Source organism: Pectinophora gossypiella, chromosome 29, assembly GCF_024362695.1.
Source record: "Pectinophora gossypiella chromosome 29, ilPecGoss1.1, whole genome shotgun sequence".
NCBI classification, from domain to species: domain Eukaryota; kingdom Metazoa; phylum Arthropoda; class Insecta; order Lepidoptera; family Gelechiidae; genus Pectinophora; species Pectinophora gossypiella.
In genome coordinates, this window is record NC_065432.1 from 2834811 (window position 1) to 2854552 (window position 19742).

Here is a 19742-nt window from a genome sequence, read left to right on the forward strand (position 1 = left end):
TAGGTAAGTTTGATCTTTTTCCACGACGCAATGTGTATTTTACAGGGAGATCTCACAACGACCTCAGTGGTCCAGTGGTTGAGCGTTGGGCTCACGATCCGGATGTCCCGGGTTCGATTCCCGGTGGGAACATATCACAAAAAATACTTTGTGGTCCCCAGTTAGGACATTACTGGCTGATCACCAGATTGTCCGAAAGTAAGATGATCCGTGCTTCGGACGGCACGATACGCCGTTGGTCCCGGTTACTACTTACTGATGTAAAGCAGTAGTCGTTACTATGAGCCATGTCAGGGGCCTTTGGCGGCTCAATAGTAACCTTGACACCAGGGTTGATGAGGTTGGTGCTCCACCTCACAACCCACACGATAGAAGAAGAAGGGAGATCTTCGCGGCGTTTAGAAAAATCGCGCGGCGTTTAATAGATTTACCTTACCCCCTCGGTCTTACTTTAGTCTTTAATCGTATGGTGTCAAACGTTACACACACAGATGCGCGTGTACGATAACGTCAATGTGCAGTGTCTGTGTAAAACGAGGTGTTTTGTATTTTATTTTATTTATTTATTTATTTCAACTTCAATACACTATCATTACAGGTAGGACCTAATGCGATAGAATAGTAGCTACAAAGAATAATTACACAAACACAAAAGTAACATACACTCACTCAGCACATTAAAATACATAAAGTAACCCATCGGAATTCGCTCAGACTACAAACAAAGATATCAATCCTCTCTGCCACACTGTTAATTGTGTCAATTGCTCTTGTGTATGGTGACTTGTTATGTAAATTGGTCCGGCCCTTGCGCATCGCGAACAAACGTGGTCGCCGCCGCCGCTCCACGAACCTATCCGGCACACACAGCCTCATCTCAACTAACACCTCAGCGTGTGTAATGATGCCTCTAAATACTCTTATCAAGTATGAGGTTAATGCCAGCCCTCTCCTCACCTCTAATTTGTTATACCCAACCATACCAAGTACAAACAGAGTACAGCCATGAAGTGTCCGGGGTGCCTATACATTAGCTAAGATTCTCAATGAATTATTGTTATCATCTTGAACATCGATGCTTCTCTTACTCCTCACAATATTCGAATTTTAATTGTTCGCAAGATTATGATTAGCTCTTAGAGACTTCAAAGTTTTCAAGTTGTTTTCAACTTGTATATTCAGGTTAAGTTTTTCTAATACATCTGTTAATTTCTCCAGTACTTTAACCAGCGTCTGTTGCGTTTCTTCCAGCCTTTTGATATTTGTATCTGATATTTGTGGTACGATACCCCAAAACTTCTTAGCCTCATCATTTAAATTAATAGTAGTTTCTGATCCAGGTGTCTCTGTCACCGGTACCATGACAACTTTAGGTGGTTTAATTATGTTACTGAACCAAAACCGTCTGTCGTGTTCCCATCCATCATTCGATTCTTCAACACGTTTATCTTCATTCAGAAAACGATTCTTACTGTTCAATCTTTCTTTTTTATAGAGAATATTCACTAATTTTAAAATGGTAATCAAAACATTTGGGTCGTCAAAATTGGGTATAGTTTCAACGTTATTCGTTTGGTCTCTAAGATATGACTCTTGAGAAATTATATCCACCTGATCAGCTGCTAAGGTGGACAGCAGAATAAAACCTGTAAAAATATCCCAATTGGGGTGGTCAGAGGTAAATCCATCGCAAGATGAACTAAGTACACACACCTTACCAAGTTCCATGTTTTCACTAAGACTAACGGGCTCCGTAGTCCAGTGGTTGAGCGTTGGGCTCATGATCCGGAGGTTCCGGGTTCGAATTCCAGTGGGGACATTTCACAAAAATCACTTCGTGATCCCTAGTTTGATTAAAGCATTACAGGCTGATCACCTGATTGTCCAAAAAGTAAGATGATCCGTGCTTCGGAAGGCACGTTAAGCCGTTGGTCCCCGGTTACTACTTACTGATGTAAGTAAGTAGTCGTTACATAAAGCATGTCAGGGGCCTTTGGCGGGTCAATAATAACCCTGACACCAGGGTTGATGGGGTTTTAAATCCACTTCACGATCCACACGATAGAACAGACTAAGACGTTGGCTCGACCATTACAGACGGCGATACAGCTCACCACCTTGGTCTAACAGAATGTTGGGTGACGTGTTAAAAAGACCTGAATGTTTCGGATAAAAATATCCCGCTTTGAGTCGGTATCGATATAAATCAAATCAAATCAAATCTACTTTATTGCACAGAACTAGAATTTCAACAATCAGACATAACACATGAATACAGTACAATTTGGGCGGCCTTATTGCTCTAGAGCAATTTCTTCCAGGCAACCAACAAAAGGAAACAAACATTTACAACTTGGATGCGGGATGGTGCAACAAAAAAATAAATAAATAAATACCTAAAAGTAAAACTAAAGTTAATATAATAAATACTCTATACTATACGTACATATTTTAATAAATACTCAATTTAATATAATCCATATATATTATACTAAAAATATACCTAACCATAATCTAAAGAAAACTATAATAAACTATATACCATCCCTACGACCTGATTACTCTAGCCATGGAGGCGGCCAATCAGCTCGCGACAACAAGCACTTCAGAACCTCGATACCGACCCCGCCGGCGTGGTCGACGATTTCCCTCATTCAACGCTTATCATCATCATCTCCTTGCGTTATCCCGTTTTTCACAGGGTCCGCTTATCTAACCTGAAGATTTGACAGGTCCGGTTTCAGAAAGCAACTGCCTGTCTGACCTTCCAACCTGGGAAGGGAAAACCAGCCCAATACAGGTTAGGTCACATACCTCCGAAATGCACTCGGGAATGGGTTTCCTCACGATGTTTTCCTTCACCGCTGAGCACGTGATAATCATTTACGATCCAAACATGAATTCGAAAACAAATTCGACAATCATTGGTTTAGGTTTGTGCTGGATTCGAACCTGTGACCTCAAAGTGAGAGGCAAGCGTTCTACCAACTGGGCTATCGCGGCTTATAACACATTCAGCGGTTATCGCTATGTTTATTTTTCCGCTATTTCTTATAACCTTAATTTTTAGTTTTTTATATTTTTTTTACAGCCTCTGTGGTCTAGTGGTTAGAGCGTTAGGCTCAAGATCTGGAGGTCCGGGTTCGATTTCCGATGGGGACATTGTCGAAATCACTTTGTGAGACTGTCCTTTGTTTGGTAAGGACTTTTCAGGCTTGAATCACCTGATTGTCCGAAAAAGTAAGATGATTCCGTGCTTCGGGAGGCACGTTAAGCCGTTGGTCCCGGCTATTAGCCGTAAAAACACCTCCACCAACCCGCAGTGGAGCAGCGTGGAGTATGCTCCATACCCCCTCCGGTTGATTGAGGGGAGGCCTGTGCCCAGGCAGTGGGACGTATATAGGCAGTTTATGTGTATGTTATATTTTTTTTTAAATTGCACCAGACCGCGATCTTATGCGTAACTTCTTTCACCCTAAGGTTGCCTGGCAGAAATTTTTGTTTATGTTTTTGTGCAATAAGGAATTGAGAATACTTACAAAGAGCAAGCACTAAAAAAAACATGTCTTTTTTTATCCTGTGCTCTTCCATCTGTTTTAAAATCTACGGTGCATAGTGTTTTTTAATTAGACTTTTGATTCACTTGACGTTAAAACGACTTTACCTTGAAATTAATAATTAAGTTTTGATTTTTTTTTGACGCGACTTATTGTAGATTAGCCGCAGATGGCATTAACTACTTGGCCGGACAAAATTAATTAATTAAGTACTGGTGATACCTTATTATTATGAGGAGCTCGATGGCGTAGCGGAAAACGCGCTAGGTCTGCGATTGTTGAATTAAAGCAACTTTCGCAAAGGCCGGTCATAGGATGGGTGGCCACAAAAAAAAAGTTTTCATCTCGAGCTCCTCCGTGCTTCGGAAGGCACGTTAAACCGTTGGTCCCGGCTGCATTAGCAGTCGTTAATAACCATCAATCCGCACTGGGCCCGCGTGATGGTTTTTAAGGCCCGATCTCCCTATCCATCTATAGGGAAGGCCCGTGCCCCAGCAGTGGGGACGTTAATGGGCTGGTGATGGTGATACCTTATTACTTCCCAGCCGCGCTGCCCCAGTACTGGACATCCAAAGAACATATAGATGGCGCTATATACCTGGTTGAGGGTTGGTCTTCTCCCTATCGTGTGGCTTGTGAGGTGGATTCCAGCCTCATCAACCCTGGTTTCAGGGTTATGATTGACCCGCCAATAACCCGTGACATGGCTCGTGTAACGTTTACTCATTTACATCAGTAAATAGTAACCGGGACCAACGGCTTAACGTGCCATCCGAAGCGTGAATCATCTCATTTTTGGACAATCAGTTGATCGGCTTGTAATGTTCTAACCAAATTAGGGATTACAAAGTGATTTTTTTGGTATGTCCCCACCGGGATTCGAACTCGGGGCTGAAAATGGGGACCCTGACCACCTGGATGATTGGGTCATAGGTGACCATTGCAAAGGCTCTGCGACCTGATGAAGCCATCTAACATAAAAGCTGAATCCGCTCCTGCATGAGACTGGCCCCAATTAACTCCGAAGCAACCACAGCCGAAACCAACCGACCGACCAACCACACCGATGAATCAAGCCGACCAACCAAGGAAGACCGAGAAGGACTTACAGTGACCAAATCGGAGATGTCATTAGAAAAGGTTTAATACGATCTACTCTGAACCGGCGTGCGTGTATGAAGCGATTGATCCATACGTACTTGTATTAAAAATATTAATAAATAAAAATATTAAAAAAAAATCTTGAATTTTGCGACGGAAAATTTCACTTGATACTAATTCAGAATCGTAGTCTGAATCATCCCCCTCAGTATTAGTTCCGATGTCACTAACACTCAGTAGACAATAAAACGAAGAAATGGTTGAAATAAAACACTTTGTTTCATGCAGATAATAATTTAATGATTGTCAGGTCCATCAGAGGGTGTCTGAAAAAAGAAAAATAAACTTATAAGTTAGAAAATAATCGATCGACTTAATCTCGGCTCACTATGCTGATGCTTTTTTTTTGACGTGACTTATTGTAGATTTGCCGCAGATGGCATTAACTACTTGGCCGGACAAATGGGGAGCGCTGAAGGCTCTCACCCGGTACAACGTTTAAGACAACAGGCCTGAGGGTGCCCAGTTGGGCGCGAACCTCGGCTCAGGGCGTCGTCTGAGAGGAAAAATATTTGAAAGAATTAATCAACCCTAGTGGGTCGATAGCGATAAGCGCTGAATGAGGGAAATCGTCGACCACGCCGGCGGGGTCGGTATCGGGGTCCTGAAGTGTTTGGTGTCGAGAGCTGATTGGCTGCCTCTATGGCACTATGCTGATGCACATCACAACACTAGCATACATCTTTGAGAGATCAATTACGCGTATTCTAAATGTCCACTCGACTCTTCCTTCACTCGGCCTCAGCTGAGCACTTTGGTAAGTATTTTAAGTTGACAATGGTGCTAATTCCTGTAAATACCATCTAATTTTATTTTAAGTTATATCTGTCATTTTATTATCTGCCGAAAAGGAAAGGGACGGGTAATCGACAAGCATAAAATTTATGGAACACACGTCAATTTTAAGCACAAATCTAAACCAACCGTCTAAAAATTTTACACCCGTCAGTAAAAACACTTCCACCAACCCGCATTAGAGCAGCGTGGTGGAGTATGCTCCATACCCCCTCCGGTTGATTGAGGGGAGGCCTGTGCCCAGCAGTGGGACGTATATAGGCTGTTTATGTTATCTTATGAGATCCCTCAGTGGTCCCCTTTATCCGGCCACGTAGTTAATGCCATTTGCGGCAATTTAATGGCAATCTACATGTAAATCTACATATAATCTATATGTAGTTCTGTGCAATATATTTGAATATTTGATTTGATTTCGAGGAGCTCGGTGGCGCAGCGGTAGGTAAACGCGCACGGTCTGCGATTGTTGTAGTTAAGCAACTTTCGCAAAGGCCGGTCATAGGATGGGTGGCCACAAAAAAAAAGTTTTCATCTCGAGCTCCTCCGTGCTTCGGAAGGCACGTTAAGCCGTTGGTCCCGGCTGCATTAGCAGTCGTTATCCCGATCTCTCTATCCATCCATAGGGAAGGCCCGTGCCCCAGCAGTGGGGACGTTAATGGGCTGATGATGATTTGATTTGATCTACACTATAAATAAGTCACGTCTAACAATAAACGGATACGAGTAGTAACTTACGCCGCCGGTCGTTTCGTTTTTATATTCAACTTCCTTCTGTGGTGGTCTCGTCTGCTGCCACTGTGGTGTCTCCTTCCACTGTGGTGTCTCCTGCTGCTGTGGTGTCTCCTGCCGCTGTGGTGTCTCCTGCCACTGTGGTGTCTCCTGCCGCTGCGGGGTCTGCTGTAGTCGCTGCTTCTGTTGTGCTTACACCTGAAGAATAAAGTTGAGTACGAGTACTTATTTAGTTGGTAGAACGCTTGACTCTTAAGTTTAAAGAACGTCTAGGGCCCTGTGCCGAGATTTCTTGCAGCTTCTTTCCCCGGCTATACAGGTTGTCAGGATTCTGGGCGGAAGGCAAGAGGAATAACCACTGCCCTATTTTTCCCTAAAAAGTAGCATGGAGAATGCTGCACCGACAAGAGCGTGGCTCTTAATGATGATGACACAGGCTGTGAGAAGCTGCAGTAGTTTTAGGCGGATGAGACGTTCGTTATGTAAAAAATGACGATTCAAAGTGTAAATGTTACATACTGAATAAAGATATTTTAAATACATAAACATACATACTTACTTAAATAGCCTATATACTACTGTTGGGCACAGGCCTCCTCTCAATCAACCGGAGAGGGCATGGAGCATACTCCACATCGCTGCTCCACTGCGGGTTGGTGGAGGTGTTTTTACGGCTCATAGCCGGGACCAACGGCTTAACGTGCCCTCCGAAGCACGGAATCAACTTACTTTTTCGGACAATCAGATGGTTCAAGCCTGAAAAGTCCTTACCAAACAAAGGACAGATTATATTTTAAATATTTAAATTGAAATGTCATTGTGAGGTCAATCGATACAATTTCCAAAACACACGACATATTTGTGAAAAAAGTCGGCAATGGTGGTTGAATTTCTTTTTTTATTATCTCTGGTTGAATAGCAGTGCGCGCGCGCAGATAGAAACAGAAGCAATGGCGCCTAGTATTAAAAAGATACAAAACTCTAACATGATGCGGTTTCAAAGAGGTTCTTTTGATAATGTCCCCATCGGGAATCGAACTCGGACCTCCAGATTGCTTGTGGATTAGACCACCGAGGCTATTCATCATCATCATCAGCCCATTAACGTCCCCACTGCTGGGGCACGGGCCTTCCCTATGGATGGATAGGGAGATCGGGCCTTAAACCATCACGCGTGCCCAGTGCGGATTGATGGTTATTAACGACTGCTAATGCAGTCGGGGCCAACGGCTTGACGTGCCTTCCGAAGCACGGAGGAGCTCGAGATGAAAACTTTTTTTTTGTGGTCACCCATCTTATGACCGGCCTTTGCGAAAGTTGCTTAACTTCAACAATCGCAGACCGAGCGCGTTTACCGCTGCGCCACCGAGCTAAAGCGAGGCTATTCAATAAGTACTTAGTAAATAAAAAAAGTTACTTTCAGTAGTAGCATCCTTATCCACCCCAACGTCGTCCGGTGGGCTGGAATAAATAATAATAGTAGTAACTAATGGCCCCGATTCCTGTAAACACCACCTAATTTTACTTTAAGTTATACCTGACATTTTCTTATCCGCCGAAAAGGAAAGGGACGGATGATTGACAGCTCTTAAGGAAGAATGAGTAGTTGAATGAATAACCCGGACGAATCGAAAAGCTATCTCGCTGGTATGCAAACCGTTTGACGTGTGCTGTCAACTCAATTCTGTCGGGTTATTGGCCATTGTAAAATTTTTAGACGGTTGTTTTATATTTCTGTTTAAAATTGACGTGTGTTCCATAAATTTTATGCTTGTCGATTACCCGTCCCTATCCTTTTCGGCGAATAAGATAATGACAGATATAACTTAAAATAAAATTAGGTGGTGTTTACAGGAATTAGGGCCATTATTTGTGGCAAGATGTTGTTTAGTTTAGTTTTTATAATCTAGAAATTCATTAATAAGTACTATAAAAGCAATGTTGTAGCAACCATAAAAGCAGCATTGGGCATATTTTTAAATGCGGTGGGAAGTTTATTATACATAACCAACCATAAGGTTGCCTGGAAGAGATTGCTACTTAGCAATAAGGCCACCTATTGTACTAGATAGATAGATAGATAGATAAAATACTTTATTGAGCACAATGGACACAAAATACAGAGATAAGGACAGCATATACAGAAAAGCACAATAGGCGGCCTTATTGCTCATGCAGCAATTTCTTTCAGGCAACCTTTGGGTACAGGAAAATTCTAATTCTATTTCTATTAATTATTCCGGTCAATCACCATTGGCTTTTGTCAAAAAGCCTTTTTAATAAGTATGTCTTACCCGATTTCGAAAATAGTTTTAGTGACTGATTCCCCTCCGATGCTGAAGGTTGCTTGGTATACTCCTTCCCAGGCGTCTATATATTCTGTTATCCGCACTGTTATTGTGTTTGGATTCGGCCCTTCAATGTAAAATGCCACCTGAAAAAAAAAACCAAAGAAATATTTATTTCAAACAACTCCTTCTTCTTATCGTGTCGATGGCAAACTAAATTGTATAGCAAGATCAGATTTTAATTGCAATGACAGCTAATGATAAGCAAAAGATGATAACCTTTCTAATGAGTTTGTGTGCATAAACCGCATATAATCTCTTTAATATATAAAGTAAATAAAAAATAAATAAATAAAGGAACTTGGTAGTCTCAGTAGTTCCTTTAGTTCCTTTGAGGGAACTACAAGGACAAAAAATGCTCAGTAGTTCCTTCAGAGGAACTGCTAAAGGAACTACTGAGAATAGAGGACAAGTATGGCGCTATCTGCAGCGCTCATCAGATCCTCCTGCGTACAGGTGTTCGGGCACGCAGGACACGATGTAAGATGTTCCATCGTTTGGGGAACAGTGCCGCACTTGCACTTTAAGACCGAGCCACCCGAGAAACCCCACTTGAACAAATTGTCCTTACTTCGGCCCACCTGAGTCCGAAGTCTATTTAGAGACTTCCAGGTAAGCCAAGGCAAATCAAGACCTGGCGGAGGTCTCTCGGACGGCGAAACAAAAGGTTTTGGGAGGTGTGCCCGTTCCTGCCAGATCCTGCATCTTCAAACAACTTGGACCTTAGAATAGAATAATTTATTTGCCAGAAAACAGTGTTTACAGATGTTATTGTATACAGTAGTCCGTGTTTTCAGCTTACAAGTAAGCATGCTTTATGCTGTTGTGCTACAAATGCATCTACAATTACATAAGAATTCAAGTAAATTTTATACCGGGTGAGAGCTTTCGGTGCTCCCCATTTGTCCGGCCAAGTAGTTGAAAAATAAAGAGCAAATGGCGGCGTCATCGCTTCAAACTATTTCTAACATTTAACATTCGTGATATTTTTTCTAGGTTTTAATAGCATTAAGTACTTACACTTTTCCTTGTGTTAGGTCCACTACCACTTCCACTGCGTCTAAATGAGTTCATTTCCAAAGCCATGCCATTCACTGAAACCTGAAAAGAATAGGGCATTTGACTGGGTCAAAGACCAATCTAGCAATAGAACCCAGTCTAAGGGTGGTATTAATAAACTAATCTCAGCTGAGACTGCCCTCAAGATCATGCTCAAGTCCCTGTTTTTATATAACAACTGTCAAATTGGCATGATTTTGAGGGCAGTCTCGAAGCTGAGATTAGTTTATTAATACCAACCTAAGATGATTAAAAATCAATCTCTTGATTCCGAGTTAATATCAAGTGGAAGTTTCCATCGCAAAAGTATCTGCACTGTAAAGTTGTGAAATGTAAATAAATAAATAAAGGACATTGGCGAGAAAATATTTTAAAAAAAGTTAGCGTCTAGAAATGCGACATTTACTAATCTTCGTGAAATAATTTTGGCCAACTAATAATAATTTCAGTCCTAGGGTTTCCCGTGCGTTTATTTTAAGACTAATATGTTTAAGAACACATATAGACTCATTTTAGATATTTTTGATGAATAGACGCTGTAATTTGGACTTACTTAAATAAAAACTTGTATGGGCGCTCGCCATTGTTCTTTAACTTATTTTCGAATTGTATTTACTAAGTATCAATAAGTACCTACGACGTTTGACCGATATTGATAACGTCTCAGGACAGTATTTCCATACAAACTACGAAGAAAACTTTCGTAAAAAGAACGAATACTGAGGGGGATGATTAAGCTCATAATTCTGAGTTAATATCAAGTGAATCAGATGAATCATCCCTCTCAGTATTCGTTACGATGACACTTACACCCCGTACAAGTACATACGGTAGCCATATAAGTAGGTATGGGTGTTAGTGACACTGTAACGAATACTGAAGGGGATGATTCAGACCATGATTCTGAGTCGTTATCAAGTGGAATTTCGTTTCGGAAAAGCCATGATAATTTTAGTGCTTTTTTAAATTATTTTCCGTTCCATACTTTTGCAACGGGAAATTCCACTTGATATCAATTCAGAATCATGGCTCGAATGATCCCTCAAAGTTTTCGTTACGATTTCACTAACACCCTGTATAAGAACTGTCACATTGCCCAGTTATCACTAACACAGTTGGCTCGACCATTATAGACGGCGGTACGGCTCACCTCCTATCACGTTGGTCTAACAGAAAGATCGGTGAGGTGTGGGTACTTAGTTCATCTTGCGATGGATGTACCTGTGCCTACCCCAATTGGGATATAGTCATGTTGCGATTACAATGACATCTCACATCTCTTCGTGCTAAGTGGGACTCTTTAAGGGAGCTGTTCAAAGAAATATTTATGAAAACATTATGTATGTAAGTACGTAAAAATTTATCTCTCCTTCCGAGAAACTGTGAAAGGCATAACTTACAACACAAGAAATAAAAATAAAATTGCTATTCAAAATTCTAGATTTAAGTAAATTAAATTCATCTTTTTTTGGTTATGTATACGTTTTTACAATAAAATACCAGATAATATTTTAAATTTGTCAGAAAACAAATTTAATGCTCATGTGAAGGTTACTTTATGTAAAAAAGCTTATTATAAGATTAGTGATTACCTAAATAGTGATTACCTAGATAAAAATGTCTGGTATTGAATGTGTTCCTCTAGTTATTTAATAACTTGTAATGTATGTCCCTCATTGGTTTAAAAGATGTGTTGCTGTTGCAGTTTCTCGTCATTTCTTCTCCTCAGCCGTAACACCTTGCGAAATGACGTAAATTCAAAAATGTTACATTGACCTTCAACAAGTTTATCCATGATAATTACGTTGAATAAATTATTCTGATTTCTGGTTGTTCACCATTAAGGAAATGAGAATCATTTATTTATTTTCGCACTAATGTGCGAAAGAGTACATAAGTACTTAATTATCTTTTGTCTCTGTCTGCTTACCCTTTCAATGGTACATTCCTCTGTACACTCATAATTGCATATATGTTCCAATTGCTCTCCAGCAGGAGGGGGTGGTATGACCTTCTTATTTTTAATCGTTACAGCTGAAACAAAGACTTAACTGTACTTATGTCCAATGGTTGAGCGTTGGTATAAGAACACCAGGTGCCTGTTTAATAAAACTTACAATTGTAAATTACAATGACAATTTGGTGTTCATTACGTAGCTAATATGAAACTGCAAAATATTTGTGGTCACAAACTCCGCAATGTACATCAAATTGTCATTGTAATTTACAATTGTAAGTTTTATTAAACAGGTCCCCGGTATGCTCAATTCTATGACCAGCCGCCATTGCCAGCCCTTGATGACGTAAGAGTTACCACTGTGATACCATTAAATTGGTATCTCCAACATTCCAAGGACGTGAATTTTATTATTGAAAATTAAGTGAATTACTTACTAATGTATTTAATTACCCCTCCGGTTGATTGAGGGGAAGTCTGTGCCTAGCAGTGGGACGTATACAGGGTGTTAGTGACATCGTAACGAAAACTTTGAGGGATGATTCAGGCCATGATGCTTAGTTGATATCAAGTGGAATTTTCCGTCGCAAAAGTATGAAACGGAAAATAATTTAAAAAAACATAAAAAAAACATAAATTTTTCCGACAGGAAATTTCCACTTAATATCAACTCAGAATCATGGTCTGAATCATCCCCCTCAGTATTCGTTACAGTGTCACTAACAGCCATACCTACTTGTATGGCTACCTGTATGTACTGGTAAGGGGTGTAAGTGACATCGTAACGAATACTGAGGGGGCTGATTTAGCTCATTATTCTGAGTTAATATCAAGTGGAATTTTTAATCGCAAGAGTATAGAATTGAAAATAATTACAAAAAACTAAAAAAAAATCATGAATTTTGCGACGGAAAATTCCACTTGATATTAACTCAGAATCATGGTCTGAATCATCCCCCTCAGTATTCGTTACGATGTCACTAACACCCTGTATAGACTGTTTATGTATGTATGTATTTAATTACTATTACTTGTCACATAATATAAAAATCATTAAAACTGTAAGTACATAAATCTTTTACTAAAAGTTTCAAATTTCCTTGCAAAGTAAATATAAAAACATTTGTACGTGGATAATTTATTTTTTACGAAATAGCAACGCGGGGTGGAATGACGTCAGCTGGGCTAACCTTGAAATGTAAACTGTCACTTTTGAGCATACCTGGTTTTCTTATACCATGGGGCTCACGGTCCAGAGGTCCCGGGTTCGAATCCCGGTGGAGATACATCACAAAAATCCTAACCAAACTAGGGATTACGAAATGAATCCCTAGTTTGGTTAGAACATTACAGGATGATCACCTGATCGTCCGAAACTAGACGACCCGTGCTTCGGAAGGCACGTTAAACCATTGGTCCCGGTTATTACTTATTGATGTAAGTATGTAGTCGATACATGAGCCATATCAGGGGCCTTTGGCGGCTCAATAGTAACTTTTGGTAATCCAACTCACAAATGTTAGAAGACAAAAGAATCGAGTCTGCTAACCTTATTGCTAAATAGCTCGCATTTTGTTTTTCTCGAAAATAGGTCCCACAAAATCATTACATAGTATAAAACAAAGTTGCTTTTTCTGTCCATATATCCCTATGTACGCTTAAATCTTTAAAACTACGCAACGGATTTTGATGCGGTTTTTCTTAATAGATACAGTGATTCAAGAGGAAGGTTTATATTATAATAACATCCATTAAATAGTGGAGAAATACTGTTATTTTTGAGGTTTTTAATGTGATGTCGTATATAATTTCATTTTTTCCTCGGCATTGCACCCGAGCGAAGCCGGGGCGCGTCGCTAGTGTAGTTATAAATTATATTAAAAAAAATAAAAAACCTTACATGGTGCTGTAAAAAAGTGCGGCATGTTTTAGGCATTTTTTTAATGTGGGAATTTCCAGGTTATGTTCACCAAAATCAACATAGATGGCGTTGTACAGATTTAACGTGACAATTACCTATTTTCTCATTACTCGGGTAAATAATTATTCCAAAATACAATGTAATGGCAGAAGCATATACAGGGTGTTAGTGACATCGTAACGAAAACTTTGAGGGTTGATTCAGACCATGATTCTCAGTTGATATCAAGTGGAATTTTCCGTCGCAAAAGTATAGGATTGACAATAATTTGAAAAAATCTAAAAAAAAAACATGAATTTTGCGACGGAAAATTCCACTTGATATTATCTCAGAATCATGGTCTGAATCATCCCCCTGAGTATTCGTTACGATGTCACTAACAACCTGTATAAAATTAATTGTTGCTTGATATTATCATCCAAATTGATCAAATGTATAAAATTATGTTGCTACCTATATTGCTTCTCTTTATTTTGACCAGAATATTTGGTCATCATTTATGTCCAAAGGGGCCGTCCATCAATCATGTGATGTTTTTTTGGCATTTTTAACCCCCCCTCCCCCTTGGTGATACATGGTGAGGTTCAAGACTACCCCCACCTATCCTATATCACGTGTATTTTTAGTACCTACCAAACCAATTGCACGAAACGCAGCTTTTCGGTTCAGTATCGCGCGTTTACCGAAAAATACAAATACTCGTGATATATATCTATGGACTGTAGTCTGAAAATAAATGTTTTTTTTTTGTTAAGGATCTCTCAATGCGTCTTATTGGGGCTTCGGGAGATGCTAGGGCTGGTAGTTATTTCTGTCAGAGAATTAGCCTGGCGATTCAGAGGGGTAATGCTGCCAGCATGTTGGGCACCTTGCCTCGATGTGACGCATTGGAGGAGGTGTTTTATTTATAAGATGTGTTTGTTTTGTTTTTAATTGTTTGAATAAATAAATTTGAATATTCTGTTTACTAAATAAGGACAGATTTTTATTTTTTTTATTTTTTTTTATATTACTACACCCCCCTCCCCCCTTGTGATATTTCGTGATTTTTTCATGGACCCCTCCTCCCCTCTCGAGCCTCGCATGATTAATGGACGGCTCCAAAAACAAAGATAAAAGATGCATATGTCTGTTTTCCATGAAATTTGAATATTAAACGAAGGAAAATCTGTACAGCGCCATCTATATTTTGTTTGGGAATGTAGCATATACAGGGTGTTAGTGACATCGTAACGAAAACTGAGAGGGATGATTCAGTCCATGATTCTGAGTTGTTATCAAGTGGAATTTCCTGTCGCAAAAGTATGGATAGGAAAATAATAAAAAGAAACACAAAAAAATTCATGAGTTTTTTGACAGGAAATTCCACTTGATATCAACTCTGAATCATGGTCTGAATCATCCCCCTCAATATTCGTTACGGTGTCACTAACATCCATACCTACTTGTATGGCCACCGTATGTACTTGTACGGGGTGTAAGTGACATCGTAACGAATACTGAGAGGGATGATTCAGCTGATTATTATGAGTTAATATCAAGTGGAATTTTCCATCGCAAAAGTATAGAATTGAAAATAATAAAAAAAAACTAAAAAAAATACATGATTTTTGCGACGGAAAAATCCACTTGATATCGACTCAGAATCATGGTCTGAATCATCCCTCAAAGTTTTCGTTACGATGTCACTAACACCCTGTATAAGTAGCAGTACGATAGTATTATATGATCTGTAGTTTACGGCCACCGAAATATTGCTAATCAAATCTTTTAAAAACGTCGTTTACAACTACCCATTAAATGTATCAGTTTTATGTGGAGCCCGACCCGTGGTACAACTGCGATGTCCAACTGGTTGTACTACGGAGAAGTAAATTACCCATAGTTCAACTCTTTTTTTTTATATTTATGATTATATGACCCGTGGTATAACGGTGGAATTATGTCCAACTGGTTGAACCACCGGGATAAGATGATCATCGTGTAAAACAAATGAAGTCTACAAAACAAAATGACTTTCAAGCGATTGGTCTAATTCACAGAGCAGGTGTGTCCAATCCAGTTACTCCCCTGTAGATCTGGAGCTGCCGGCCAGGGCGGTCCCGTCTTGGTTGAGGGCGCCCCCCTAAAATGGCGCCCGGTGCATTCGCACCGCCCTAGAGCCGCCACTGGGCGGGAAAGCTGTGGATGAGGTCAGCGCAGGACCGGAAAGAGTGATGCAAAATGGAGAAGGCCTATAGGCCACTAGCCTATAGTATACCAGCAGGGGACTGATGCGGGCTGGATGATAATGAATATAAATATAAAAAAATAATGAAAAACACTTACAACTATCTGAAATAACAATCAATAAATTAGTACATAAATAACATATTCATTCATATATAAAATCCGGGTTCGATTCCCGATGGGGACATTGTCAAAATCACTTTCTGAGACTGGTCCTTTGTCTGGTAAGTACATTGCAGGCTTGAATCACTTGATTGTCCGAAAAAGTAAGATGATTGCGTGCTTCGAAAGGCATTTTAAGCCGTTGGTTCTGGCTATTAACCATAAAAACACCTCCACCAACCCGCAGTGGAGCATCGTGGTGAAGTATGTATTAAGTTTAATATGTTATTCAATGGTTTTAATGGGCTACTTAATTAAGTTGATTTATTTATGAGGTAAGTAGACTTACTTTCAGTGACGGTTATAATTTTACGGTAGACTCGACAAGATGACTTGAAAATACCTAAATAGACACAGGCTTGAGCGTCGCTAAAACTGAAAAAAAAAAACAAAAGTAATATGAAAGAGAGGAAAACATTTATTCAAACAAGGAACACTTACATAAAAATAAGAAAACAACAGGAATTTTATCTCCGAACATTAGAATAAGGAATATTACGTGTAGAACGGCAACTCTCCGCTCCCCACCAGCGGCAGAGCTAGGTTTACCTCACCCCCTCGGTCTTATTTTAGTCTTCAATCGTATGGCGTCAGACGTCACACACACAGATGCGCGTGTACGATAACGTCAATGTGTAGTGTCTGTGTAAAACGAGGTGTATTGTATGATGTGTCCTGGGTGTGCCCAAACTGCGAAATTTGTGGGACAAGGGAAGGTACGTACCATATCTTATACGAATATACCTGAAATGCTTCACAAAGGCAGATCTTATACAGGGTGTAAGTAACATCGTAACGAATACTAAGAGGATAATTCAGACCATGATTCTGAGTTAATATCAAGTGGAATTTTCCGTCGCAAAATTCATGATTATTTTTTCGAGTTTTTTTTTAAATTATTTTCATTTCTATACTTTTGCGAGCCACGTCAAAAAAATAATAACTGATTGTCTCGTGCATGACGCTCAAAATAATAATCTTCTTCTCTCGTGTAGGTTGTGAGGTGGATTACCAACCTCATCAACCCTGGTGTCAGGGTTATTATTGAGCCGCCAAAGGCCCCTGACATGACTCATGTAACTACTTACTTACACCAGTAAGTAGTAACCGGGACCAACGGCTTAACGTGTTTAACGCACGGATCATCTTACTTTCGGACAATCAGCTGTGATCAGCCTGTAATGTCCTAAGCAAACTAGGGATCACAAAGTGATTTTTATGTGATATGTACCCATCGGGATTCGAACCCGGGCCCTCCGGATCGTGAGCCCAACGCTTAACCACTGGACCACGGAGATCCGGAGGTGATTTTTGTGATATGTCCCCACAGGGATTCGAGCCGGGGATCGTCTGGTAACATTAACTTACCCCGGGAAATTGAAGGTGATCAGCTTGGAGACAGGTACGAAGCCAATCTGGCCTGCGGTCATGGCGCTCATTCCATTGCAGAGTACATCGGTGAGCACACAATCCTCGCACTCGTAATTGGTGTTCCGTTCAAAACGATCACCAGACAGCACCGCAGCGTTCTCGCGACTCACCAGAATCACTGAAAAAAATAACACAACATAAGCCCATTTTTCTTTGTTTTTTTTTTATTTATTTTTTTTGAAAGTAGTTTATGTATGATATATATTAAGCCCCTTATTCCTAGGCAGGTTTGGATTTTTAATGGGCTTTGGACCTAAAGACCTTACGGAAATAAGAAATATTTCTTTTACTTACATTTATCTGAAAAGAAAATTAGATTCATTTATTTAACATTTAATTGTACAACACATTTTAGACACAATATAAAACGGTAACAACATATTTTTTTTTTGTTTTGGTTTTCCCCGAAGGGTAAGGCAAAGGGAACTATGCCCATACAGCCATGTCTGACTTATTTTTTTTCTTGATGAAAGGTGAAATGATGAAAGGTGATGATGATGAAACCTAAGCCCCCACCCTCGGAGTAGACTCCTACTCCGAATCCCAAACGAATTAACTCAAAAGTCCACATAAACTTTTGAGTTATGAAGCGGCTTCCCGGCACGAAGCGAAAATAGGCAGATACACTTTGTTCATTGAATACTCCAATATAATAACACTCGCGAATGTCTTCCGACTAACTTAATGCGATCATTAACCACAGAACACCACTTCGTATTAATTATTTAGATTACTCAATGAAGAAAGCAACTGTCCCGTTCCCGTTTCCCGCCGAAAAGCCGGTAACAACATAAATATGATCGTCGTAAATGATAACAAAAGAATGTCAACAACGAAGATAATAAATTACTTAAATTAAAATGTCAAAAGATAATAAATAAAAAAAAATATGAACAAAAAAAAAAACAACAAACAATACAAATATGAATATGGTCTATGATTTATTATACAATACAGGGTGTTAGTGACATCGTAACGAAAACTTTGAGGGAAGATTCAGACCATGATTCTGAGTTGATATCAAGTGGAATTTTCCGTCGCAAAAATCATGATTTTTTTTTAGTTTTTTTTAAATTATTTTCGATTCTATACTATTGCGATGGAAAATTCCAATTTATATTAACTCAGAATAATGAGCTGAATCATCCACTTCAGTATTCGTTACGATGTCACTAACACCTATATATAATAAATCATAGACCTCGTATAACAAATAGACAACCAATCTCTGTAAAAGTATAGGTGTATCTTGTCACACGCTCCGGCGTGTAACGTAACGACACTGTTCAACCGATATTGCACTTTATTTGAACAGCCATAAGATCTTAATTTGCGGGAACGATTTTATACTATTAAAGAATTCTCACCGTGGTCTGAAACAGAAAAAAAGAATAAATAATTAGGTAAGTAAGTCTACATAATATTTAAATTTAAATATTGTAATGTATATATTTTTTATTATCTATATTTATTATTTTATTTAGAAATATTACAATAAAAATAATTTTGTAAATTTTAATGATAACATAAATAAATAATATTCAAAAAAATATAAAATATAATTCTTATTGCTAAGGTGTAACTTGTTACCTGTTTCTGTAATTAAAAAGAAAAGAATTTTAGTAAATTATTTTTTTACTATAAGTACTTAATAGTATTATGATTTCGTTGCTTTATAGTGAAAACCATGTCATGAGCAATATAATGTACCCACTTTAGGACTCTGTCGCAGTAACATATTTGACATTTAGTGAGACTTACAATTCAATTTGTCAAAAAAGTTAATGTGACATGGTACAGTCATGAGCAATATAATGCACCCACTTTAGGACTCTGTCGCACTAACATATTTGGCATTTAGTGAGACTTACAGTTCAATTTGTCAAAAAAGTTAATGTGACATGGTACCAAAGTGTATACATATTAATGCTCGTGACCGTACTTCCATCACAAGATGAACTAAGTATCCACACCTCCATGGTGCAGTGGTTGAGGGACATATCACAGAAATCATTTTGCGATCCCTAGTTTGGTTAGGACATTACAGGCTGATCACCTGATTGTTCGAATGTAAGATGATCCGTGCTTCGGAAGGCACTTTAAGCCGTTGGCCCCGGTTAGTAAGTAGTCGTTACATGAGCCATGTTAGGGGCCTTTGGCGGCTCAATAATAACCCTGACACCGGGGCTGATGAGGTTGGTACTCCACTTCACAACCCACGCGATAGAAGAAGAACCGAGATTCCTGTCAACGTGATAGGTGATGTTTGAGCCACTTGTGCTGTCTTTTTTATTTCTGTTAATACGCCTAGCTACCCAAGGGAAACACACCAAAAAGACTTTATAAATTAATTAAAAACTTTTTACTTCGTGTGTGTGAACCCCGACAGTGCT

The 19742-nt window shown here is 39.3% G+C and overlaps 2 protein-coding genes across 2 annotated transcripts in view; both read right to left on the bottom strand.

The window, feature by feature from the left end:
• LOC126379420 (leishmanolysin-like peptidase) overlaps window positions 1-19742 on the bottom strand; it is a 254652-nt gene that overhangs the window by 26083 nt on the left and 208827 nt on the right. The window lies entirely within an intron of this gene.
• Window positions 4941-17814, bottom strand: LOC126379579 (uncharacterized). The gene is made up of 9 exons (XM_050028385.1): window positions 17644-17814; window positions 17287-17467; window positions 16208-16293; window positions 11580-11683; window positions 9611-9691; window positions 8537-8676; window positions 7660-7703; window positions 6249-6440; window positions 4941-4984 (listed from the first exon to the last, which is right to left on the bottom strand). The coding sequence occupies exons 1-8, from the start codon at window positions 17669-17671 to the stop codon at window positions 6274-6276; spliced, it is 831 nt and encodes a 276-aa protein (XP_049884342.1). The 5' UTR covers window positions 17672-17814; the 3' UTR covers window positions 4941-4984; window positions 6249-6273.